Consider the following 27,280-nt stretch of genomic DNA (forward strand, 5'->3'; position numbering starts at 1 on the left):
TGTTGAGCCACTTCCTATATATAATTTAACGTAAATATAAATAAACAAAATAAACAAAATGAAAACAAAAACTAATAATCCGGTGGATAAGGATCTAGAAGGAAAAATAATGAAATCGAATTGTATAATTCAGCATAAAAAGAAATCGAACGTTATAAAACCCTTTGCCTGTCACTGCCTGATTTTTGGCTGATGTCATTTCGTAAATTGATAAAAAGTTTATTGTAAATCGATGATTGATAACTTTTCATGCTACTGTTAGACCCCTGTTAAACACTTACTGAAATTAGAAGTTAAAATCAATGAAAATTTCACGCCGGTTTTAGGTTAAGTATAGACGATGCTATCGTCCGTTTAAAGTAAATGCGAGAAAGAGTTAGAGCGTCAGGGCGGTTTACGGGAAAAAAGTGACGGTAGAGTTTTGGAACAAAACACTGTAAACATCTCCGCCACTGCTTACTCCACCCGAATTTATCACGCCTCTCCTAAACTATTCCCTTTTTAGTGAGCTTGTGTAGACGATAGGATCGTCTAGGTTAAGTATATCGACACCAGTTCTTTTCACCCCAACCCTTGTTCTACCACAAGTCAAAAATTTAACGTTAACTTTAAGGGTTGGTTGTTTTTATATTCACACGATTTTTGAGTTCCAAATATTCGCTCTCACGTATTTTAATGCTTGACTAGGGAAGAATTTCATTCTCGCAGTCCTACCTAGCTCGATTTCGAAAATTGAGTCAATCACTATAAGTCTAATCTGCCTAAGGATGAAAGAATGCATAAGACGTTGTTCGTTTTTTTTTTCTTTCATTGTAAGCGTTAAGCTAGTTTGGATATTTCATTCCACCGCAACGATGTAAGTTAGGGTGATAAATCATATTTTAGACCTTTTTACTCACTGTGACTAGAAATGAAATACGACAAGGATGAAAAGTTTTGAAAATTTAAACACCGCCGATGTTACAAACAGCTTTGTAAAATTTAAAAAGTAATACTTTCAAAACAAAATTAAAATGAAAACCGAAAGTTTTGACACATCAAAAGAAGACAAAATAAACTCTTGTCGCACATCCCTATATTAAAGAGATTAATTATTGACGATAGCATGATAAGAAAATAAATCAATCAAATTAGACTTACTTTTTTTGAAATGATCCGCATTATTGCCTTTAGCAGTAATGTGTTTGTTTAAGTTTTTTTTGTTTAAATATTTTTTGCCACATACACAGTCGAAATCCTACAAGAAGAAAAAGATCGATTAATTCTGCACACTTCTTTCTTTTCAAGATAATTCACATATTGCGCATAAACTAGGGTGGTGAGGCGGTTTGGGGTGAGGTGAGAGATGGTATAAGAGATTTTTCTTGCAGATGAAAAAACAAAACAAGAAGCCGGAGCGGCGTGAAGGTCCAGCTGACGTAGCAATAACCGAATGTCGTTCGTACCGGGTTCCTTAAGGGACGCAAATTTCGAAACTTTTGCCGCTGATGGGAATCGAACCCACTATATACAAAGCAACTATGATCAGAACGCCAGCGTTTTAACTACTCGGCCATCGATTCACAACTGCAAGGAGTTCAAAGTTGTAAAAAATAATAAACATGGTATTTACTCCAGACTCTACCCGGGGGCTAAAACCCTAACCAGGGGTTAACTCACATCCCCAACCCTAGCCCTAACCCTAACTGACCCTACCTGAAACAACCCTTTAATCTAACCGGGAAATTTGACTCTACTACCAATTCAATCCAAAACATAGGTCAAACATCGCACAGGTAGGCGGGGCAAAAATTCTAGATCGGTGGTTGGTTTAGCCTGGACTTGTTAATTTATTGCGCGCACAGGCCCCGACAAAGACAAAATCTTTTCGATCAGTTGCTTTTTAAAGGTCCATTCTGCTGCGCGCTGGACCAATTAAGTCTCACCCACATACACACTCAGCACATATTTAGATGACAAACAGAACACCAATTATTTCTACTAATTATTTTTCTAAAACCTGCTAAAAGTAATCGACGTCCAAATGGGCTATAAAAATGACGAATTACTTTTGCCAACATCAGTTACAAAAAATGTTATTTGAAAGTTTATAGTGACTTGGAAGAAGATATAGTCCCTCTGCTGAGGTCGATAAATGTTTCATTTCGTGACACACATCTTAGAACCATAGAGGTATAAAGAAAAACAGGAGTTGAATGTGTCGGTAATTGGTCGTTAAAGTCTTTTGATTTCTTTTATAAAATGTATCAAAAGAAATTCTAAGCTCGCCCGATGAAATAAGACTTTTTAGTAGAACTCAAGTTTGCTATGAACATTCTAATAATCAGTATTGAACATTCTCGTGTTTTAATATACGAAAATTAGATAAAAATTCGTCCACGAAGCAAGTTTATGTTCCATTTCGCTATCCGTTCAATTTTGTTTTGAAAAGATATTTTCTCAATCCAGAAAATGAAAAGTTCTTTATAAGCACACACGATTTCAGACTCAATGTGTAGACATAAAGTCGCTGGAGAATTTGGGAGGAAAGTATCAAGCAATAGAGTTCACCTTAAGGAAAACATTGATCGAAAAATCTTATCATTTGATGAAGGATTGCCAAGTTTACAGGCCTTTTTTTAGTCCAAATATTTTCTTACACTGATGTCAGAAACAATGAATCTCGTCTCATCTAATTTCTAAAGCTTAAATGAGCCAATAGGATTTCACTTCTGGATAAAAGAGCTCATTAAGAATGCACGATATGTGAGATTATGAGCATGCATACATCGTAATTTTTTTAATCGTAGGGCGAGCTTGGTTACAATAGCATACTTCTCCTGTTTCTTTATACCTCCATGTTAGAACTAACTTTTTTTGGTGGAAACTCGCGAATTAGTATATGAAGATTTCAAAATCAAAAAGTTTCCACGATATTATCGTGCAAGTAACGAGTAATTGGCGATTTTTTGCGTTTCCAGGCAAAATTGCAAGGCCTGGAAATTCATGATTTTTGGGGGATCTTCAAATTAAAAAAAGACCTATATCACATGATAGAGCTCTTCAAACTGGGCAAAAAAGTGTATTACACCAAAGTCCCAACTTCTCTCGATCAAAATTTATTGGCCTATTTATAAGTCCGATATCTTTTGAACCAATTGAGATACAGTGGAACCTCTAATTAACGGACACCATCGGGGAAAGGGGTTAGTGTCCGCTAATTAGAAGTGTCCGCCTTTTAGAAACTTTTGATCTCGGAGCTCCAATTTTGAAATTAGGCCATCCCAGGGTGTCGAAAATACAAAATTGGGGTCTAAGGTACTTATCTGCAGACGCTAGGCCATAGAAGAACAAGAGAAAGGTTATTAAAACGCAACAATTTAATTTTTAACAAATAAAAGAAAATCTAGAAATATAACACCAAAATTGAAAATACAATTCGTTGAATGGGTAAAGGGAAAACTGGAAATTGGTAGAAATAATTTGAATAATAAGACTTATAAGTGCTTGAAATAAAAATATCTAAAATTTTTTTTTCGATTATGGAAGTCTGTGACCCGTTTGATATATTGGAGAGCTAAAATAGGGGTTTTGGCCATTTCGTGCGAACAAATTTGTCCGTTAATCAGAGGGTCCGCTAATTGAGTGTCCGCCTTTTAGAAACTTTTTTATGAGGATTTGACTAGGAAACGGCCGGGGAAAATGAAATTGTCCGCTAATCAGAGGTGTCCGCCTTTTAGAGTATCTGTTAATTAGAGGTTTTACTGTATGGACTTTTTGGTTGATTTTGCCACGGCACAAAGTGACATATTAATAAAAAAAATATTTTTGATGACGTCATTTTTTCAAAATGTCGCACCATTAAAAAAAATAATTTTGGCGATTTTGGTACCTTATTATGACTATTATAGACCCAGAAATTGTAAATTAGGAAAATCTGATAAAACATTGTCAAAAGGGAATTTCATTACCAAAGCTTTCTAAAATGTCAAAACAGAATTTTAAAATCTATCTTATATCAAAGGCTACAACTGTTTAAAAAGTCGTATTTTTGCTCATTTTCATGAATTTCTAATAAAAAAGTGCTGACATCATCAGAATATGAGAGATATGAAATTTTTCTGGGCATAAACGTAAACTTTACACGATTGAGTACACTCATGCCAATTTTCATGATTTTTCCACCCTTTTTTTAGACTCCTTTAAATATTTAACCAAAAAATAGCCCGGTCCAAATAGGGTTAAACTTGAACTTACGTCGTATAAGCAAATCCGTTTTTGGCGTTTGGCTTTCGGTTTTATTGTAGCCGGCTGAAGAATAAAAGAAATATGTTTATCACTAGAAAATCTCCACTAAAGGAAATTTGCACCCTATATTAGTGTCCTTTTTCTTAAGCAGTTTGAGATTTGCAATTGATTTTTGTATAATAACTGGCAATCTCCAGTTTTTTCTGCCTGAAAATTCGGGAACAAAGGTGGTGCGACTCGATACTTTTTATCTGGACACCCTGTGTTACGTAGCGAGCACCTCACTAAAAACCGGGATTTTTCATCTCGTTAATTGCGTAAAAAAACGCGGGTGACGTCTAGTATAGGCTATGTGTTACGCGAGTCAAGAATAAATAAGCTGATTGGTTTTCGATTTTGTAAAAACGAACGCTTGTACAATTGCAAAATGCATCAACTTTCGTGCTTCATATCATCATTAGAATCTGCTTAAGTACTTCGAAACAAAGGCAATTATTTCGTTCGCTTGAACGCTTCAAATTGCATTTCAGCAAAAAGTAGTAAAAATCAATTTCTTCTCTAAACTTTCTTATTAACAAAACACTTTTATGTTGAAATATGCTAAGCAAACCAACTTGATTCTTTCAGTGTGGAATACATTTTAAGAGACTCACTGTGGAAGGAACATCACTAACAACATTACCAACGACATCGTTATCATCGACCTTAAAAAATAGCAGACAATTGAAAGTAAAGATGAAGAAGTATTGGCTGCGTTTAGACCAGCCTGGCATTTGTTATTTGGCATTTGCTCATGAGGGATTCGATTTTGATAGCTTTTCCATTGTACTTTCTGTCATGGCATTCAAGGAATCGTCTTTTTAGAGTCATTACTGAAAAGGTGATTCCCTCAAGTTCAACTTTGACAGATCAAACGATGAAAAGCATGGAATTTCTCAAAAACTGCAGTCATTAAGACTGAAACTTTTTGCCGTAGGGCTAGGCTATTACAAATCTTGCAAATTTTACAATCTATAGGAAGAACTGAATAAAAAACGTGCTAATACTTTAAAAAATCAAAAATGTCATTTTTTCTCTTTGTCTTGGTTCCTTTGTTTGATTTGAAATGCCAGAAAAGGGGATTCCTTTGCTCAAAATGGAAATGCCAACACGCTGGCATCATTGGTTGGCAAACGATATCATCCACCAGGATGCATCCTCTCTTATTTTCCCCCTATTTTCTACTTTCCTATCTTCTATCCTGATTTTCTGACTTTCTCTAGTGTTTCTAACTGTTTTCTAAGTATTTTTCTGAAATTTGCCCGTACCGGTGAAATAGGTCTCCGACCCCGGCTCGAACCACCAAATACAAGCAACCTCAGATTACAAACCCAATGCCTAACCGCTTGCGCCAACGAGACACGGCAGAAAGCTGTCATTCACAAATACTTATAGCGTGTAATTTACAGACCTTTATTAAGAAAGCTCCCAACCCTACCGGTGCCCCTACAAGGATCCCTACGGGATCCTAAGCTAAGTCACAGGGTACGGATGCCCCTAAGAAGGCCTTCGGCCTTATATTGTGACTCTCGAGCTCCAACCCTAACCCTAACTGATAATAACCGAACCCCCGTCTAGGTCCGCAGATTGAAAAATTTCACTTGCATCCTGGTGGATGATATCGTCTGCCAACCGGCATCATTAGGCATTTGACAAACCGAACAATTGCGTGGAAAAATAGAATTCAAAAGAATACTGCAAGCAATTACAAATGCCAGGCTGGTCTAAACGCAGCCAAAGCTTGGGGTTAATAAGGTTAACGTCATTAGATTGAAATAATTGATGTGAAATATTTTTTGAATGCTAAAAGTGCTAAAAATTTCAAGCACGTTCAAAAATACTTGACATCAATTTGTTTAGGTGCCAGAATAAAAAGTTGCTCTACACGGTAAAATATCTCTTTATCTCTAAATTTACCTACGCCTGCGCTTTCTCAAATCCTTCTGAGTACTCATCACTCTGGGTTATACAATTGAGCCTTACCTTTCCTGGGTGTCCGTCAAAGTAGGCTTTATTCACCCCGCGTTTGAAATTTAGCCTTACTTTATACTGAGTATCCATCTGGGTTTACAATCAAACCTTCCCTAATTGCGAGTACCCCTCACCCTTGGTTTACAATTGGGTCTTCTTTAATCCCGAGCTCCTATCATCATGGGTTTACACCAGCCTTCCATTATCCTGAGAGCTCATCATCCTGTTTTAAAACAGTGTACAATTGGGCCTTCCACTTTCACACGAACACTGAAGTTGAACCCAGTTCTTTAAGATTCTTTCACTATTTTTTGCCTATTAGTGATTTAATTCAAAATTTTAAAATTTGCATGATGACGTGTGAGGGGTACCGCCAGTGGCGGCCTGGCAGGGGGTGCAGGGTGTGCAGTGCACCACCCATAAAGATCTGAGAGGGGCGCCAAAAGAGCTTTTCAAGGGGGCGCCAAAATTTTGTTGATGTTTAATTAGGCAACTTGGCGCCCTTCGGCACGTTTATAGCGCCTTCTATGAGTACAATGTTAATTTTTTTCACCTCCGGCGCTTTATTTTACCCTCTTGCATCTTTTCTCTTGAATTTTTTCAAAACTTCTATCAATATTGAATCAGAAGTAAGAGAAGTGTTGTGTATCCACCAGGGGTTAAAGAGAATGTGTCGCCCTTATGAATTGGGCGTATGAGAGTGCTCTTCTGCGGCCCGCTAGAAATGTTTCTTTGACGGATACGAAAGTCAGTTTTGATGGAAATCCAAGATGGCGGCTGTTGTTTCATTCGACATCTAAGTTTTGTTACAAAAAGAGAAATTTAACATTATTTAGCAAACTCGAACAAATTTATTGCTCACTTTCCCCTAGTTACAAATGCTCACCCCTAAAATGAGAGATTTCCAAAATGATCAAAACTTGTTGATTCTCGCTGTGGTTTTTGTGGTCTTATACTGACTAACTTTCTCCGTTTTAGAAGATCTTTTAAGCTGTTTGACCTTTCTTACACCAAAATTTTTTCCCTGAGGCGCCAAAATTTAAACAAACCCTTCTTCCCAACTTCTCCATTTTTGGGGGCTCTTTCAGTCATGATCTTTAATCAGTGGAGGGTAAAGTAAGATTATCAGGTAATTTTTCTGATAAGAGTTTTAGAAAGCAAAAATATAGACTAAATCGACTTACTAGGTATAAAATTTCCATTTCAAAGATTAGGGGCGTTACTTTCAACCAGTCACTGCTCTTACAGTTTAATATTTTCACTTAATGATGGAGGGCGCAAACAAGGACAAAAATACCAGGGGCGCCAATTTCATAGTTTGCACCACCAAGAAAATTAAGCCAGGCCGCTACTGGGTACCGCTGGAGGACCTCAAATAAAGATCAAGTTTCATAAACTCTAGAATGAGCTACCCATCCACCATCTTTAATCGGAGTTTACAAAAGAATTAATCACAAATATTCAAGGAAAATAAATCTTATCCATTTACACAGGAAGTGAAAAATCAAAACATCAGTTTTAAATACAGATTTGTAAAAAGATTTGGCTTTGATTTAAAAAGGTTTTTGCATAAGGGAATTGTATATTTATCAAAGCAGTGCCAAGCAAAATTTCATGTTGTATCTCCTCGGGAATCTGGAGTTATGAAAGGGTTTTATCACATATACTTTTATAAACATACACGTTTTTTTATAAAGAACACGTTTATTAAAGACACCATTTAGAAACCATTTTGACCCTTTACTGGGCTTTCATAGTCTTAAAATGGGCAAAATATGCCATTTTACTCATTTTTCGCTTTAAAGGAACTCGAGGCTGAAAATGGTCCAAAAAATAAGGAATTGTTTAGGAACTGCTCAGGCTGAGAATAAGAAAACAAGTTTAAAGGAACAGTGAGAGATGGTTATCCAAACTTAGCAGCTATGTAAATAAGGAACTCGATAAGGAACTATGAGGCTGAAATTCTCTGTAAAAATAAGGAACTCCAGGCTCAGAGCAAAGTTAAGGTTCCTCATAAAATAAAAACGTGTATTGAGAAATCTCTCTCGTTCTTTTATTGATAAGGTACCACTTTCAAAAATACTCTAAGCAAAAATTTAGCTCGGACTGGATTAAGAAACTGTTTCAGGAAAGATAAAAGATCACTGGTTGCAAGCAGAATATAGAGAGCTAGATTGATCTATCACTGCACGTTGGTGTTGAATTTTCAAACACGATTTCAAAGTCCTCCAAGGAAGACAGGTGGTTAAAAAGGTTTTGATTTTATATAAGAGTGAATATCGTTCGCTTACTCATCAACTTTAATCTGCAAGCTTTTTCGCATTGAATTGACACGGTGAGAAAGAGGAAAAGAAAAAACAATTTTTTGTTCATCCAGCACGATAAAAAGATGTGACATGTGCCTGATATGAAACAGGAACACTTGTGTGAGTGTTCTTTTTCAAGTGCACGAAAAATGGCGAATTTTGCTACCTGAAAACATTATGAAGTTTAGGGTGTTATATTCAAATACTCAACGGATATTAAAGTCTATTTCAAATGAGCTGGCAATGTTTTTTTTCAAATCTCAATAACTTTTGATAGAATTTGCATTAGTTCGTTAAAAAGATAATATCCGGAGTGGAATATTGTCAAAAATAAGAAAAAAATGAAAAAATGGTCGAAGAAGAAGAAGAAGATCAACTTCTTGTAGAATAATGATATGGTGATCTTCTTTTTTGTATCAGGAAATCTTCTATCTTAGAACGTCATAAATGCGGACTATATCTTTCGATGGAATAATTTTTTTGAAATATTTTTCATATTAATGATGTTCTAAGATCAAAACATCACTCGTGGGAAAATGATAGTTATAGCACAATCATTGAAGAAGTTGTAAAAAATCAAAGCAACCATATATCACGACTCCTCCCTAGAAAATTCAGCCATCGAAATTTTCACGCATTGATAAAATGTATTGTATTGTATGTATGTATTGTAAAACTTAATATTATTGAAAAAGAAAAAACAATTTTAACACTTACTGAGGACGAAGTTTCAACCGGGTGGGAGGCAACATAGGGACCAGAAGCCTAAAACAGAGTTAATTAATTGCTTATTTTACTTAAGGGATGTTTATTATTATAGGCCAATCATGGCAAAGTACTGGAAAAAGAAAAAAAATTGGCCTAATCAAAGCAACCATATACGACTCCTCCCCTGATAAAAACATTATTCAAAGAGAGAAAATAATTTTAATACTTACAGAGGCCGAAGGTCCAGGTCCCAGATCAGAGGGATCAGAAGCCTAAAACAGAGTTAGTTAGTTGAATATTTTACTTTAATAAATGTTTATTATTATAGGCCAATCATGGCATAAGTACTAAGAAAAAGAAATAGTGAGTTTGAAAACTGTGAAGGTGTGTACCTCAAATGTTCCAAGGAACGTTGAAATTGAGGATCTGTCGCTAGTCAATCTCTAAAACATAAATTCGTGAAATAAAAGATCATTAGAAAAGGCCATTTCACATTCAAAAGGAATCATGGGTAATCATGACCAGCACGCTCTGGTAACGACTTCCTGTTGGACTAAGATTTTGATGTTTTTGCGTCAAGCTAATGGGGTCCACTGTGTTGATCAGTCCTGATTTCATTTCGATCCTGGAATGGCCTCTCGCAACAAATCTCGTCATAAATATCAAATTAGTCCCTACGACATTGTATCCTTTTCAAAACAAATTCTAAGATTCTGTTCATGAGGCCCCCCCAGCGGTTGGCGTGATGGCGTGATGGAGGATTTTTCGTGGCGTGATGGCATGAAATTAAAAAAAAAACGGCGTGATGGCGTGAAAATGAAGTGCCGGCGTGATCGTGAAATCGAGTTTTTTTAGGCGTGATGGCGTGAAATTTGCAGTTCAGCGTGATCGTGAAAATTATATTTACTACTTGAATCGTAATTCCATGTCCATTTTAGCCAATTTAGAGGGTTTAAAATTCAAAATTTTCTTGGTCGGCCACAACTATGGTGGGGCCTCCTTTAGATCTCGTTTTAGAATAGAAAAGAAACGGCGCAAAATGCCATTTATCCTTATAACTTCCAATTGTCTTTAGCAGTTGCTAGCTAGTCTTCAAAATAAAGTCGAATGCTATGAGAGGGTTGAAAATTTCTCCCGTTGGTCGCGCTTCCTATGTAACTAGCATTTTCCTCTCTTTCTCATATGCTTATTCTTAGATGTATCAAAGACATCAGGTCCTTTATTTCAGGAAAATATATATTTGTAGCAAAGCCTCAAACAGAAAGAAGCAACAGGTTTATTATGACTATGAGGTGTAACTTTGAGCAGATTGGCATCGATCAAAGGAATCCTGTGATGTTTAAACTATATTTTGGAAAAAAGAGAGTAAATGAGAGCGATTGTAGCCATACTAAATCGAAAATTTCTCCCGTCGACGCAAACCATGGTTGCGCCTCCCCGTTCCTCTTTTGAAAACTATTCACGCTAATTCACAATTAAAGCCCATGGGTCCCGTCAACGGGGGACCCAGGGGAAATGGCCCCTCATGTTTTTACCACAAAAGCTAATAGTAATTTTAAAAGATTTCCATTATTTTTACATGAATTATTTTTCAAATTGAATTGAAATGGGTCCAAAAATAGCACTTTGAACCCTTAAAAATTCTAAAATTTTCTCCGTTGCCCAACCATGTTGGGCTTTGTCAATTTACTCAAATATACCTCAGCCCTCAGGCTGGGACCCTTTGATGTGTTGTCAAAGTTGTCAAACAATTTTTGATATGCGGCAATCAGTTTTTCGGCATTCTCATACGCGTAAGTCAAGATTACGTCATTTTTCCTATCGGAAACACCCGAAAAAACTGGAATTTGACCCCTGTGTTTTACTAGAAATAGAAAAACAGAAGTCAAATTCCTTCCAGATTTTTCGGGTTTTTCCGATAGCAAAATGATATAATCGTGACTTACGCGAATGAGAATGCCGAAAAACTGATTGACGACCAAGCACATACCTATTTGTGGGTAAAAGTTTATATAAAACGGCATTTTATCCATACCAATGGGTATATAACGTGGTTTAAAACTGCATTTATCCAGAGTATATGAGCGTGAAAACTAATTTTCTAGGCGTAATGGCGTGAAATTGAGAAAAATTGGCGTGATCGTGAAAATCAAAATTTTCAGGCGTGATGGCGTGAAATCGAAAAAAATTTGGCGTGATGGCGTGAATTTTGGGTCCGCTGGGGGGGCCTCGTTCATCGCTGATTCACAAATTATTTATGTATGAAAAGTATCGTAAAACTTAATATTATTTGAAGAGAAAAAATAATTTTAATACTTACCGGGGCTGAAGGTCCTGGTTGGTCTAGGACACCAGAGAGACCAGAAGCCTAAAACAGAGTTTATCAATTGCTTATTTTACTTAAGGGATGTTTATTATTGAGGCCAATCATAGCAAAAGTATTAGAAAAAAGAAAAAAGATCTGCGTAATCAAAAAATCATATATCACGACTCTTCCCTACTAGAAAATTCAGCTATCGAAATTTTCACGCAGTGATAGAAAATAAAGGGTAAAGCGATATTTCTAGTGAGTTAGAAAACTGTGAAGGTGTGTACCTCAAGTGTTCCAACGAACGTTGAAATTGAGGATCTGTCGCTAGTCAATCTCTAAAACATAAATTCATGAAATAAAAGATCATTAGAAAAGGCCATTTCACATTCAAAAGGCATCATGGGTAATTATGACCAGCACGCTCTGGTAACGACTTCCTGTTGGACTAAGATTTTGATGTTTTTGCGTCTAGCTAATGGGGTCCACTGTGTTGATCAGTCCTGATTTCATTTCGATCCTGGAATGGCCTCTCGCAACAAATCTCGTCACAAAAATAAAATTAGTCCCTACGACATTGTATCCTTTTCAAAACAAATTCTAAGATTCTGTTCATCGCTGCTTAAAAAATAGTAATTAAGTATTACAATATAACATTTATGTATAAAAAATATTGTAAAACTTACTATCATTCAAAGAGAGATTACAATTTTAATACTTACCGAAGTCGAAGGCTCATTTTGGTCGGAAACAACAAGACCAAAGGGACTAGAAGCCTAAAACAGTGTTAATTAATTGCTTATTTCATTTAGTAGATGTTTATTATTGCCAATCATAGCAAAAGTACTAGGAATAGAGTTTTTATCGATCATTGAGAAGTCTACAGCCTTTCGTCCAGGATTGTACACGTTTTTTTATAATAACTCAAAAAATTTTGAAGCCTTCAGATTTTCTTGATTTTTTTAGTTTTGAGCCTAAAAATAATCTTACAATATTCTCGATTTCACATTTTGTGAGTCGTTATTTTTTTGGACTTTTTACTACTTTTTTTGAGTATCCCCTATTTAAAGAAAGATTTTTCAACTTATTCAATTTATTATGAATATTTCGGCTTTAATTGGATGAGTTCAACAGCTACAATCCAAGGACAATTAGGAGTAATCTAGGATGAGAGTTTTCTGCTGTGCAAATGGATGAAAATACGTTATTTTTGAGGATAAGGCGTAAAAATCCGAAAAATCGAAGAAGATACCGCGAAAATGATGATGATTTTAAAAATCCCGTGAAAATTCATTTTCGTACATTCTTAAGAACACCGATCTGAAATCAGGTGTTTTAGAAAAAGCCTTGAAATGTTTGTGCTCAATATTTCAGCCATCGAAGCCTTATGTTCTTATATAGTTTGTTCTTATTAATAACGTGTAATTTCATAAAGGTCAACGTCATTTGACAGAAGCTTCCAGATTAATTAAGGTTCTCTGAAGAAAATGTGTTCATGTTGAATTTAAAAGAAACACCGATATGTCGCATTCTAGGAAAAAGAAACACGGACATATCGCTTTCTAGAGAAAAGAAACATCGACATGTCGCATTCTAGGAAAAAGAAACACCGGCATGTCGCATTCTACGAAAAAGAAACACCGAAATGTCGCATTCTACGAAAAAGAAACACGGATATGTCGCATTCTAGAGAAAAGAAACACCGACATGTTGCATTCTAGGAAAAAAAACACGGACATGTCGCATTCTAGGAAAAAGAAACACCGACACGTCGCATTCTAGAAAAAAAAACACGGACATGTTGCATTCCAGGAAAAAGAAACAATGACATGTCGCATTTTAGGAAAAAGGAGCACCGACATGTCGCATTCTAGGAAAAAGAATCCACTTACTCTTGATTCTTGCTGTTGCGGAACAATTTCATTTTCTTCCTCTTCGTCCTCTTCCTCAATGTCTTCTTGCTGAAAAGCGGATCGGACTTTAGATCTTTTATTTCTATTCCTCCCTCTTCAAGCATCAATAAAATTCATAAAAATACGCATACTCTTTTTTGAAAATGCTAAAGTTCAAAATGAAGCAGATGGAGAAATACCCGTACAATGTTTCTGGCCAGCGGTCGCCGATCAACCTGTGAAGATGAAGAAAACAACGGAAAATATCGTAAACCGAAATTCTCATCGAAGAAGTCAATAACAGGAAGAGAAATTATTGAACACAAATTTACCAGAATTGACAAAGCACCACCTCAGAGGTCCCGTATATTTTACAATGATTTCCCCAAAAAAGCTAAGAATATCCATGACAAACGTAATTCTCGTAAAAAAGCGTGTAATTTTGTGTGATCAACTAAATTTCGCTATTTTCGTGATCGTGAGGAAGACAACGAATTGGCACGATGGCGTGACTAGGGGCGGGGAAGGAGGCTCGCATGAAAAATCCTGAAATTCACCTTCTTTGTCAACAAAGCAGTGGGCGGTGGTGTGGCCTTTCTTTTTGTCACCTTAAAGATAAACAAGAAATTAAAAACATTGTAGAAGGCTCTTAAAATTTGTGCAAATGATGTTCAAAAAGAAAAACTTTGACCCAAGGCGCTTTTTTGGGAAAGTTGAAGCACGGAATTCAAACCTATGGAAGAGCAAGTCATTGTTAAAAAAACAAAGCCGCGCTTTGTCCTTTGTGCAGGGACCTCGTTGCCGCCAAAATTTGAATTTTCGAGATTTTCAACATGGCGTCGAAAATTTTTTTTCCCGACACCGCCTGCATAACAACCATTCAAGCTTGAACATCTTTCTTCATGCTTGTGCTATCACTATGGAGTTTTGATGACAGGATTCAGAGATACTTCATGTACCAACATCCAGAAGGAATAATTCTCAAACTTTTTATTTATCGAGACAAGCCACCCGACACTTTGCAGCTTCAAAATCCGGCAAGCTCTTCACTTTCAAGTTGTTGTGATCAAAGATGGACTTGAATCAAGACGAATTGTGAATGAATGGGCTAGAAATTTCTACTGGTGATAGATGGAGAGTTGTTCTAAACATAGAAAGTTGTTTTTTTACCCATTCAACTCTGTGAGGGCCCATTCACTTTTTTCAAAATCATGCTGAAATGACGTTGTTGTTAAGATATTTTGCCTCAGTCATCTCGTGTAGACATCTAAACTCAAGCGATGGTTTTTAAAAATTTTAGTTTGACTTTATATAATTCACTCATCTCCACATTTCAGGCTTGAATTTATTTAATTTGATACATGTTTACAAGGAAATCTTATCATGGATCAGCATCTTGCTGCTTTATGTGCCTTGTGCAGAATTTGCGGGGGAAAAATATCCACAAAAGGAAGTTACAAATCACCAAAGCCAGTCACAGTTTTCCAAGATACAATCAACAAATTTGATGCCTTGAAAGATATCAATCATGATGATGTCGCTGTACATCCCAAATCTGTTTGTAACAAATGCTACATGAAGTTATACCACCTTAAAGACCGTACATCACAGGTTTTGAATTGGTCTGTCTTTAAATACAAGCCACACGTTGATGGTGACTTCTGCTATGTTTGTGTTAATGGAAATCCAACAAGCAGATCAGAACTAGTGAAAGAGACATTAATTTCAGCTTCTAAGTATGGTTTTAAGGTTTGTAAAGGTTTACTATGAACAGTCTTTTTTCATATTTGTTTATGGTGCTTTTAATACCTTCCAGGATCACAAAATTTCAAGGGGCAAAAATTTGATGCCATAAAGCTATAAAATCTGAGGGCAGGGAATGGCTATTGGCTTTTCTATTGATAGACAACAAAGTTGGACCAATACCAAGGGGTTAGGTAATAGGTTTGTGAGATGATGACACACATGATCTGTCCTACGGTGTACTGCGAGTTTGATCATGAGTGAGAGACTGGCAGAGACTGAACTTTTAAAAATTCAGCCCATTTTTCGACTCATATTTTGGGGCTGAAAATGACGCGAACACAACCTATTTGTGATCTAGGCCTAGCCGTAAAATTTGGAGATTTTGCTATGAACCATGGGAGGAATCTTTAGGTTGGATTTCATTTTTTATCTGGTTATCCCTTTAAAATTCATTGTCCCTCATCTTAAGTTCATGTGTGTTTTATTTGAATATATATTTACTCTATTTTAACCAATCTTCTGTTATTTTATAGTTTGTGTATTGTAACATTCATAACTCGACAAATTTCAACAGTATGACCAGTTGGATATTATGGCAATAGATAATAAAAAAGCTGCTAAGTATACTAAATTGCTATTTACCAAAACCAAACAATCTTGTTGTTATTTCAATTTCTTTTTTATACGTCTAGGATTTTTGTTGTATTGATTTATTGACACTAAAACAGTCGAGAGTATTTCTTTTGTTTGTTTCACATATTAAACATTATTCTTAATAAACCATATAGATTCATGTTTTTTTCATGCATTTTTAATACATCTTTCTAAATGTATATCATCATCCTTTTTTTGTAGGAGCTGGGAAATAGTTGTTATGGGTGTAGTGGTTCATCAGAGTCAGCTAAAATCTTGGAAATTTTGGATCATATAGGTAACTACACTATCAAAATTCATGGTAAGCCTATTAAAACTGAAACCCTCACCAAACTTCATTTTCCAAATATCCTCACAACAATAAACATCAACAGTGTACTCAAAACTCTACAGCAATCTGTAATATGCTGGGGTAATGAAGATTTTGATGATCTGGTGTCTAAGAAGCTAGGGGATTTGAATGACTTTCAATTTTTATCAATTGATAACACTGTCACGAGTCATTTAGAGACATCTGATGGCAAAACTATGTCTGACATGAAGATAATCAGACATGAAAATTGTGACATCCTTATTGACTCAAGTAAAGGTTTGGAAAATATTTTTTTCTTATTTCTATAAACTCGTACAGTTTTGAGAAAACCGGAAGTCAAACTGCCAAGCCTTTTAAAAACATTTTGTATATAATTGTATCTGCCTTCATTAAACATATTTTAGCAAGAACTTTGTCACAATAAATTTTGGGCTGGCTTTCCTCAAAACATGTTGTTGGCTATTTTTCTTGCCAATTATTTGAAAATTTACCCTTCCACTTACCAAAATGAGGTCTTCCTAAATTAGATTATATCCCTCAAAAGTATCCTTTTATTAAAAAGGTGTAAATAGAGGATACAGTATTTCAAATTTAAGAATGCGGGTAAATTGCTTTTTCAGGAGCTAGATGTGAAACTTGTACTCACTATCGAAGTGTCCTACATGCAATGAGATCAAGAAAAAGACGATCTGATGAAGGTGTTATGTCACCAAACACCAACAACAGGTTATGATTTTCAGGTTTTGAATTTCAGTCTGAAAATTCAACGAATTACTTGTGACTGATAATTATTCTGTTTCTTTATCATTCTTTTGAATTTTCATAATTTAAAAATTGATAACGGAACAGAAAAGTACCCTAGTTTGAATGAAATTTTCACGAATGTGATGATTATTGCTATGGTGTATTTAAAAATTGTTGGCAGAATCATTTTATTTTGAATATCGAAAAGTATTTATTTTAAGTAGAACATGTTTTGTTTTCAGATGGATGAACCGCGAACATTTAATTAATAAACTTGAATTGTACCAAAAAGATAGAGCTAACCTTGCCAGGAGACTTAACCAGACAAAAAAGTATGTCAGAAAACAGGTTTTTGAAGACGGGGTGGCTTTAGATAAAGTTTCGGAGGACGTTTGCAGCGCTGTTCTTCAGAAAAGTGATAATCCTTTTAGCGAGGACAGTCCACAACACTTGTTGTGGAGTCAGCAAAAGAAGTATGCCATGACCGATCCAAGAGGAATGAGATGGCACCCCCTTATTGTTAGATGGAGTTTGAGCATTTATTTGAAATCACCTGCAACCTACAAACACATCCAATCAGGACCATTTATGTATTTACCATCTAAAACTACATTACTAAAGTACATCAATTTCACAACTCCCGGATGCGGTTTTAATCCAGACATTATCAAGCGTCTCCTTGACAAAGTTATAGTGACTTGCAAACAAGAATTTCAACGGAATGTTGGCTTAGTTTTCGATGAGATGAAAATTAAAGTGAGTTAAAAAGTGTGATTTCTGAAATAAGTTTTTTGCTTTTGACTAATTTTGAACATTTTTACTGAACTAATCTTTTGTCTATTTATGTCAACTTTCTACCAAGCCTTTCTATTCAATTCAGTAGTGTTTTTACAGATAAGGTTTTTATTGTGTCTTTAGAGTGGTTTGGTTTTTGATAAATTAACAGGCCGATTGGTTGGATTCACTGAAATGGGTGATATTAACGATGAGCTTGAGCGCTTCGAGAGGTTTTGCTCTGAGGATACTATGAAAGAAAAATCTGTTGCTAAATATGTTATGGTTTTCATGGTCCGTGGCCTATGTTCAGGTCTTGAGTACGTCTTTGGACATTTTGCTAGTGAGGGCTTCACATCTGATCAAATCTTCCACTGTGCACACGAAGCGATTGGTATCCTTGAAAGTATAGGATTGAAAGTACGGGCTGTAACAGCTGATGGAGCAAGTCCAAATAGAAAATACTTTAAGTTACACAAGCTTCCAGAAAATACCAAGGAAACCAATTTATTTCATGGAAATGTTTACTGGGCTTACAACGCTTGGGCATTCTCATCCAAAAGAAAGATCTACTTTTTTTCTGATCCACCCCATCTAATGAAAACTACACGCAACAACCTGGAAAATTCGCATGCAAACAAAAAAAGCAGGAATCTAGTTGTAAATCTATTGATTTTCTTTTTATTTTCCACTACATTTATATTCAAACAACAAAATAGTGCCCAAAATCATGCCTCTAGTTACTCTGAAATTTATGTTTTTGAAATTATGGTGTATGTTGTTTAGTATGTATGTTGTCGTTTTATGTTTGTCTCTAAAAGTTTTCATTTTGATAATTTAGTTCGATGGAAAAGAGATGGGCTGGCACCAAATCCTGGACTTGTACGACTGGGATCTTGGGCCCTCGCGCTACTGTTTCGGCATCAGATTTGGTCATAAGTTGAGGCATGAGCATATCAAGTTGGACCCCAGAAGCAGGATGCGTGTTAATCTAGCAGCTCAAGTACAAACTGAATCATATTGTACATATTTGCATAAATAAACTTTCCCACAAGATATTACAGTCTTGCAATACAGCTGTTAATCATTTTTTTTGATAAATATCACATAGACAGTCAATACAAATTGTAAAATTGACAACAGTAAAATGTTATAATTTTTTCAGATGTAGAACAATAGACCTGAATAGACATGTTTTTGTTGATGTTAATTCGCATGGCTTTAAATGCTAACTAGCCATAGTAAAATGTTTCTCTGTAAGATTTTGCCAGAGAGGCTTAATAATCCATTTGTGTAAAAATTGCAGGAATATGATTTTGTAACAGAATTTTTTTCCCTTTTCTTTATTTAGGTTTTAAGCTGCACTGTTGCTGACATGCTGGATGAGCAAAAAGCATCTGGTACTGAATCGTTATCAAAATTTGTTCGTTTAATGGACACATTTTTTGATTGTTTGAATGTTTCCAGGCTAACAAACACATCAGGAAAGAAAGCCAAGGATAAATATACTGGTTCAAATGATTGGAGGTTTGAGGTAAGTGTGAGACAATGACTCCAGTTAAAAATTAAACCTTTTTTATAAGTTTTATATTCCTGAGCCAGTCTTTATGCAAAAAAGTGTTCACGTTTACTAGTGTATTTATTTCATTCCAGTGTGTCATTAATATTATGCTTTCTAATTTTCCAAAGAGTACTTCTTAATTGATTCTCCCCTAGATGGGAATCCACCCTAAGTTTAACTTATTGAAGCAACTCCTCTAATTTTTAATTATACTTATGTTTCAGTGGCTAGAGACAAAGTTCCTCAAGTTCTTTGATGACTGGGACGATCAAGTCAATGCTCATGGTGACAACCTGAAAGCTGACGAAAAAGCCAAACTGAAATTGTCAAAGCAAACACTAGTTGGATTGCGCATAACAAGTAAGAAAAACTTATTTTTTAAATCAAAGTCATATCAGATATTTTAAATTATTTTTTCAACTTGTTTTTCACCCTCCAAATTTAAATCCCTAAAGTACTTGTTCCTGATGGTGTTATATGAAGATCAATGTAATATCGTCTTTTTCCTGTCATCTTTCTTAATCCAAAAACTAATGAGGATTGTACTAAAAACTTGAAGGTTTTTTCTTTCCCTGGATTTAATTTAGAATAATCACTATTTGCTTTCTTTTTACAGCACGATCATTCATTGAATTGGGAAAACTTCTGTTCGACGAAGAGAAAGCTGCCTTTTTCTTATCCGAAAAACTGTCGCAAGACCCCGTGGAGGAGTACTTTTCAAAACAACGTGCAAGAAACGGTCCAGACGAGAGCCCAAGCGTGAGCATCTTTAACAGAAACGTGTTGGGGCTAGATGTAACTGGAGATGAACTTATTAGGGTACTAAATGGGAACGTTCGTAACAAGGAAAAAGAAGCATCAACTTTGAATGTTCATGACATGTCAAGATTACCTACTAAAAAGCAAAAGAACACAAATTGAAATATAATTTTATTACTGTTAGTCTTATGAACGAACAATGTTATGAATTGGTTATGAATTCTGGTTTTGTTGATGAAATTTTTCTAAATTGATTAAAGATGATACTTGGATGCCTACTTTTGAACTGAATCACATGAAAATATATTGGATGAATATAATTGATGAACTTGACTACTTGATACGTTAAACATACACAAGACAATGAGAACTGTTTTTGGTAAAAATTTTCTGACTTCATACTTTTGACTAAATCTTTTATTTTATGTATTCATCTCATTATTGTTATATTATCATTATATCTAAACTTTTTTTGAATTTTTAAGAGCAAAGCTGCAGAAACCACAATATTTTGCCCCACTTCCTCAATAATTATTAATAAGGTAAATCTAGCAGTAAGCTTTGTTCTAAAAAAATCGTGAAGTAAATAAAGTTTCTCAAAATTAGAAATTCTACAAGTTTTCTCCATGCTCAATGGAAACGGGTAATAAAAGTAGGAAATTATTGACCCTAAATGGAATAAGTTTTGGGCTTATTAAAAACAATAAAAATGGGATTCTACCTTTCGTGCCGTAACAATCTAGTTGGAAGGTGTATTTATCAGATTTTTATCGATATCACATTTTAAGTATCACAGCTTACTCTTCTGCGCTTAATTGTAGGGGGTCATTTTTATTTTTTGGGAAAAAATTGCTAAATTTTGACCATTTTCCGACCAAAAGCTCTATTTCATAAAATGTTCAATTAATTTTTTTTTTGAAAACTCGACGGTTTTGAAACACCTTCAGTGAGAGCAACACTTTAAGCCATTGATTAACTTTCCTACTACCCTGGGAAAAAAACCCCACTACAATTAAGCACAGAATGGTATATTGGAAAATGTAATGTAATAAACTAGTAGAATTTCTTATATTATGATTAAGCCAGTCAACTGTGGATCTGGAAAATATATGTACCATAGAAAAATGAAGATACTATTATTTGATGTCGATTTCTTTCTCGTATAGCTGTGTATTGTATCCTTTTGATTTACATTCATCACATGGTATTAGCCCACCCCAGAAATATGAAGATTGGTAGTGGGGGGCTAATGTTTTGCAATTCTTTGGGGTTACCTATTCATTAAGGGTACCTATCTGTCTTGATGGAGGCTCTGGGGGCTTGTTATTATATTTTCCAAAATTTTCCAAATACTTCAAAATATTTCAAATTATTGAATTTTTTAACCCCAGCACCCTTTTGCTATATTTTTCTAATGTGATGGTTTTGATTTACAGTCGCCTCTTTATAGCATAACAACAAAGGTTATTAGCAGAAAGTGTCAATCGATTCAAAAAGATTATCGGCTGAATATGGGTACCTAACTCAAAGCAATTTCTCAAGGGGGCCTAACTCATTGGGGGCACCATGCTTCAATGGGGGCACCTGAAAAGTGAGCTGAAACCATGCATCAGGTCTTTTCATCTTATTTCTATTTTCAATATTTTTTCCAGATCTTGCTTAGGTGAACAATTTTGGCATTTGATTCGAATCTTGCCTGTTCTTCTTTTATTTCACTTCTTGTCATTGAATTATTAATCAATTTTATTTCCTTCCTAAAAAGCAAGAAAACTGAGATCATTTGTCATGAGCAAGCTACCGAGAAAGTGTAACACATTTCTTAACTACATGAAGATCTTTTCCCACCAACAAGCAAAAAGGAAGTGAAATGTATTGCACTTAGACAGTACCTGCAAAAGAAGTTCATGCAAAAATTTTTTCATAGTGAAACTTCATAGTGAATACCAATTTAAATAGACATTCACATTTAAGTAGCTTGAATGGAAATCGATTAAAAAAAGAGACCTAAATTGCAGAAATTTTGTTATTTTATTGAAAACTTATTAAGAGTAGGAATTTGAGCCGAAATTTAAAAGTCTAGTGAATACCAATTTAAACCCTTTTTAACTTTTTCCCTTTTAAAAATCTTCCCAGACAGACAAGGTCATTGAAAATTATGGTGTAAACAGTATCAGATTCTGTTACATAATAAGTGTATCTCAGAAAGAATACAATGACTAGGTCCTACCTAGAAACAATAAAAATAGGTCCTAAGTAATAATAGGTAATTTTTTTAAAAATAAAAAGCTAGTAAAATTGTCATACGTATATACGATCCCGGGGGGGGGGACTAGGGCAAAATGGGTTAGGGGGATGCGCCGCTGGTCAGGGTACCTTTTTCAACATCTTCGAGTCCCAGGTAGGGTCGCAAAAACACCAAAATAGAAAAATCAGTCCCTCGTAGGGTGTCTTTTTTGGAAAATTTGGGGAAAAAGTAGAAAATTTGGGGGAAAAAGAAGAACATTTTGAGAAAATTTTGGAATTTTAGTCCCATTCAGGGTCACTTATTTTGCAAAAACGAGTCCCACGTAGGATCCATTTTTAGAATCTCAGCGGAGCACCCCCGTCGGTCGGCAAGGGTAGAGCTAGAGAAAACCATTGATTATAATCATCGTCCTGATTATGTAAATGGCGAATAAAGTGAATGGGATGAAAATGAAACAATTACTAAATTTGAACAAATACATCCAGTAATCATTTGACAAGATTTGACTACTTGTCACAGGAAAAAAGTCATCAAATCACACGGTTGAGAAAGTGAAAATCACACGATGGAATCATTTTGTTTCAAGGCAGTGGGAAACGTAAAAGAACATCCCTTAAAATCACGCATGTGTAGTTGGAATTTCTGATGTTGTCAACTGTTCGATTCAGCACAAAATATCTAATGCATGTGATCCTGTGTTGACCACGTCGGAAATTCAATTACACACGTGTGATTTTGAGGGTGTGATTCTTAATTTTCCACCGGTGTAAAAACAAAGGGATTTTCAGTGATTTTCACTTTCAAACGTTGTTGAAAAGTTGTAAAGCTGATAAATCAATTAATCTGATAGTCAACAAAATGGTCCACATTCTAAGGCACCATTAAACTGTTATTATCTATATAATCAATAAAATGAGGCTTTAAAACATGCTCATCTGACAGATTCTCAAGGTTAAAAATTCTTGTGCTACAAAATTCTGCCACTGAAATGGCCATGGAAAATTCATATCATGGGTTGCCATGGCAATAAAAAAAAAACTTGTTGAATTTGAATATTTTTGAAATCAAAGGAACATTGAAAAACTAGATCAGAAAATATCACAATTAAGCTCTTCTGAATGATACAAAAATTTTTCAATTTTAATGAGGTTTTATATTCTGTTGTTTCCGATTTCCATAGCATCCTATGGCAAAGTTATGATAAAGTTTTCTGATCTAAGGCTTTCTCTTTGGTTTTGATATGTATATATAGCTGAACACACAAGATTCTTTTTTAAATATATTAGTATAACAATAAGACAAAAAAATCATAAAACTCAAAAGCTATTGAGCAAGACCTTTTCTCAAAGATACTTCGCCCTTTTTTGATAGTTTCTCTTCACCTTGTTTGGATTTTGCAGCTTGAATCCATGCAGTTACAAAAGATCTAATTCGCAAATTGATCCACTTCTTTAGGATTATTTCTTTTAAAGTTGCCCTCAATTTGTTTGATAGAATCATGCGGCTTAATGAAGCCCAGGTGCTTTCTATAAGGCTGTCACTCATTAGTCTATTGAACAATGTATCTCTCAAATCCTCACCATTGTATGTTTTGATTAGAGTCTGGTTCAAAATACCACGAACAGAAAGTTCAACTCTTCTAATGAAAACAAAAAAGCTTTCTTTCACGATCATTAGGCCTCCTCTGTTTATTCTGTTTGTCCAAGACAAGGTATAGTCATAAAAGTCAGTTTTATCTGCTTCCTCCTCTTCTAGGCACCAAGCTGATACTGCTTGGAGAGCAGCATTCCGCAACGGTGATTCTTTCACACGAAGAAACCTTTTTTTGAGGGCAAATGGAATAAAGCCACTAACATACCGAAGCACTTTGTCTTCGTCTTGAGATATTTGGACTGAACGGTAGTCAACTTTAGGTGTAGCAATCAATTGGTCATTCTTCCACTTTAGAATTAGTGAAAAAATCTTCGTTGTGAGAAAGGTGTACAAAATATCAAATCCGTATCTGTCTGTCTTCAACTTAAGCGATTTGATAATGTTGTTGAATTTATTCCTCCCAGAAGTGCTTGTTGCAACCAATGAGAATTTAGTGCAACCAATTTGACGAGCGTCAGAGCAAAAATCAGTGTTCACACTTGGAAGAAGGAGCTCTTGAATGTGATTTGCGAATTCTTTAATTTCATTGGCTGCAACGTCAGAGTCAATCTTTTCACGAATTTGCTTTGCCAATTTGGATGCACAATTTCCTGGTGTTAGTGTTTCTCCACTTTTCAGATTGAGAACTTTGTCATTGATGGCAATATCTAGAGCGATGGTCAAGTGTGGTACAGCCTCTTTTTTGAGGGGCTCCAATTCCTTTCGATTGAGAACTAAAAAAAAGAGACAAAAAAGTATTCAAAAACTATAAAGTAAGGCAAATTAGGAAACCTAAAACTGTGTCAGATAGAGTGATCAGTTCTTAGTTTGAAAAAAATGAATGAAAATAAAGCAAACTATGAGGAGAAAACACGTTTATAAGGTGCTGTTGCAAGTTTAGTCTGTGTTGCAAGTTAAATGGCTGTTTACAGTACGGTACATGTTTTTTAAACGTGGATAAAAAGATGACGCCTAGATGAAGTCCTAAGTTAGTGCAGTTGACCGTACCATTTTCAGTCAAAGTAAAAAAATCATGGTCCTGTCAGGGTTCAAAATTTCAGCAATGATCAGTATCTGACAGAGTCTATATCTCAATCCTCAGCGACACGTCCCAGTCATTCAAGGCCAGTGCCCCCTGGGGTTTTACTCAGAATCAGAGTTATATACACACCAATTTTATTTCCATGTTTAGTTCTTCTGGCAGGATTCTGGAAACATTTTTTGTCATGATTTTGGACAATAGCATTGCTTGAAAACGTTTCCTTGCACCATCTACAGAGGAATACATCTCGTATCTTCTCAGCAGGATCAGGGCAGAATCGGATTGCAGGAACATGCAGCACATCAATGTCTCTTTCATCGACAAACGTCAGAGGTGGAATGGTGGAGACTTCAGCACCATCACTTTCTAGAAGTTGAGTTTGTTCTGAAGGCGAAAGTTCTATTTCAAAGTCAACTTTGCCACAATTTTCTGTTACACTGAAAAGTTCTTCTAATTCATCTTCATTGAAGGAATCATCAGTAAAATCAACAATATTTTCGCTGCTATACTCATCCATGATGTAAAGTAAATAGATCACTTCTTGTACTTGTAAGTGGCTAAAGACAGTTTGACAGGAACTTCAGGAGAGCAGGAAAGTAAATTGTTGTTGCACACCGATTCAGTTTTTTACATTTGTTGAGAGTTTAAAAAACTTTTGGGTTATCGAGACCTCAAATTTTTTGAAGCATCACGTCACGTGACTATTTAATTGTTCCGAGACAAAAGCCGCAAACGAGGTCGAGAACAATGACTTGCTCTTCCATAGGTTTGAATTCCGTGGTTGAAGGAGTGGTTTACAATAACTGTCCAGCTTAAATAAATGTTGTTTTGACGTATATTTAATGTTCGAAACGTCCATATAAAGTTAAATGAACGTTGAAACAACGTTGTGTACCACCAGCTTGATATGCAAATTGCTATATGCTACTACAGTATAATAACTCTACTTACAGGCTTGACAATTGGCGTAACAATAAAACTTGCTGAAGAACAGCTTGTCGTTGCAAAAGAATTCTGAAAAAAAAAGAATTCTGCATAAGAATTTCAATAGGTATAGTCAACTTTGCTAGGAAAAAGTAAGTTTTATAGCAAGCTACCAATCATTTAAATATGAAATTTTCTAATTGTAAGTAAAATTTTTTGAAGATGAAAAATGAAAACATACCCCGGTTACTGTTTCCCAGCTGTCCTGTGTTGTCGTTTCCTGCAAACAAACCCATGTTATTATGTCATTTTAATTTTAATCTAAACTCATTCACGCGAGCCTTATTATCAGAGGAAAGTTGCATAAATTCAATTCTCCAAACTTTGAAGCTTTCGGTGAAGCAAATTCTTTTTGAAAAACGTGTTTTTTGGAAACTCTTTGCTTTAGTCCTACATTATTTCGTTCGATGTTTTTTAACTTTGAATCGGTATCAATAGTTTAGGTTTTGGATGAAATCTAGGAAAAATGTTTTGTCGATATTGTAAATATTTGATCATTTCGACAAGATATGGTCTAAAGCGGTTGCCTAGGAAACAATAGAACGCATCAGATTTTCTTGATTATACCCCTGTCTCATGAAAATTTAGGCAACTAAACTTTGAAATGGATTTTTTCTTGGAAACAAATATATATACCTCAAGGGAAAATTTCCCCAGCAATCTTAGTTTTTTGTAACAGTGAAAAAGGAAATCGCTTATGGTGTTTTCATAGCTATTGGACCGTTCAAACCAATAGTCGGGAAATATACAGGTTGCAAAATGAAAGTCTGAATACAAATCACGCTTTTATTCGAAATTTTTATATGGTTGTTACATGACATTTATTTCTGATTGGTTCCAATTTATTGACAGTAATAAAGTTACCAGCTATAAGTTGTAAAGCAAGTAACATGGGAATAAGATCACGTGAACTTTTTCGAGTAATCACATGTTTCGACGCACTGATATAATTTTACAACCCGTGTATTGGTGGAAAGGCAAAGGTCGTTCGAGGATGAACACATACCTCTATTGTTGTGGCGTTGGTTGCGTTTATCTGAAGAAAAAAGAGAATTTGTTTAAGAAACAAGTAACTTTCGTAAGAGACTTTGGTTATTGTTTGTATGATAAAAGTGAGATAGCGTGTGCTATGTATAAGCTTTTTCGAAAAGGCTTTAATGAAGAAAGATAAAGGTAACCTAACAACAAGACCACTAGAGATACAACACTTGTTTCTAGAGGAGGAGGTTTTTTTTTATTTTTGTATTTGACAAAAACAAAATAGAAAGCTTTTATGTTGCATATTTTCATTCAACTCAAAAATTTAAAAGAAATCTTACCGAAGAAAGTTGCAACTTTTGCAATTTTTCATGGTTCTCCATTGGTGTTGAAATTT

General features: G+C 35.2%; 2 protein-coding genes across 2 annotated transcripts; both read right to left on the reverse strand.

The window, feature by feature from the left end:
- On the reverse strand, window positions 1-27,280 carry LOC136805115 (uncharacterized). The gene is made up of 17 exons (XM_067061673.1): window positions 27,225-27,280; window positions 26,912-26,941; window positions 26,087-26,125; window positions 25,873-25,935; window positions 14,009-14,059; window positions 13,658-13,687; window positions 13,452-13,520; window positions 12,282-12,335; window positions 11,847-11,897; window positions 11,572-11,619; window positions 9,644-9,694; window positions 9,482-9,523; window positions 9,261-9,308; window positions 4,881-4,931; window positions 4,237-4,290; window positions 1,141-1,237; window positions 1-94 (listed from the first exon to the last, which is right to left on the reverse strand). Exons 1-17 carry the CDS (start codon window positions 27,264-27,266, stop codon window positions 72-74), a joined length of 843 nt encoding a protein of 280 aa, XP_066917774.1. The 5' UTR covers window positions 27,267-27,280; the 3' UTR covers window positions 1-71.
- On the reverse strand, window positions 22,178-25,560 carry LOC136805113 (uncharacterized). Its single transcript, XM_067061672.1, has 2 exons — window positions 25,051-25,560; window positions 22,178-24,613 (listed from the first exon to the last, which is right to left on the reverse strand). Exons 1-2 carry the CDS (start codon window positions 25,436-25,438, stop codon window positions 23,571-23,573), a joined length of 1,431 nt encoding a protein of 476 aa, XP_066917773.1. The 5' UTR covers window positions 25,439-25,560; the 3' UTR covers window positions 22,178-23,570.

Source organism: Clytia hemisphaerica, unplaced genomic scaffold (genome assembly GCF_902728285.1).
Source record: "Clytia hemisphaerica strain Z4C2 unplaced genomic scaffold, Clytia hemisphaerica genome assembly, whole genome shotgun sequence".
In the NCBI taxonomy this organism is placed as follows: Eukaryota; Metazoa; Cnidaria; class Hydrozoa; order Leptothecata; family Clytiidae; genus Clytia; species Clytia hemisphaerica.

Bases quoted from the DNA above. Each gene is read 5' to 3' on its own strand.
- LOC136805113 (XM_067061672.1), bottom strand. From the start codon at position 25,438: ATGGATGAGTATAGCAGCGAAAATATTGTTGATTTTACTGATGATTCC. The intron at 24,614-25,050 runs GTGTGTATATAA...TCTTTTTTTTAG, and splicing joins TAAACATGGAAATAAAATTG to TTCTCAATCGAAAGGAATTG.
- LOC136805115 (XM_067061673.1), bottom strand. From the start codon at position 27,266: ATGGAGAACCATGAAAAATTGCAAAAGTTGCAACTTTCTTCG. The intron at 11,898-12,281 runs GTAAGTATTAAA...TTTATGTTTTAG, and splicing joins AAAATGAGCCTTCGACTTCG to AGATTGACTAGCGACAGATC. The intron at 4,932-9,260 runs GTAAGTGTTAAA...CTATTTTTTAAG, and splicing joins CGGTTGAAACTTCGTCCTCA to GTCGATGATAACGATGTCGT.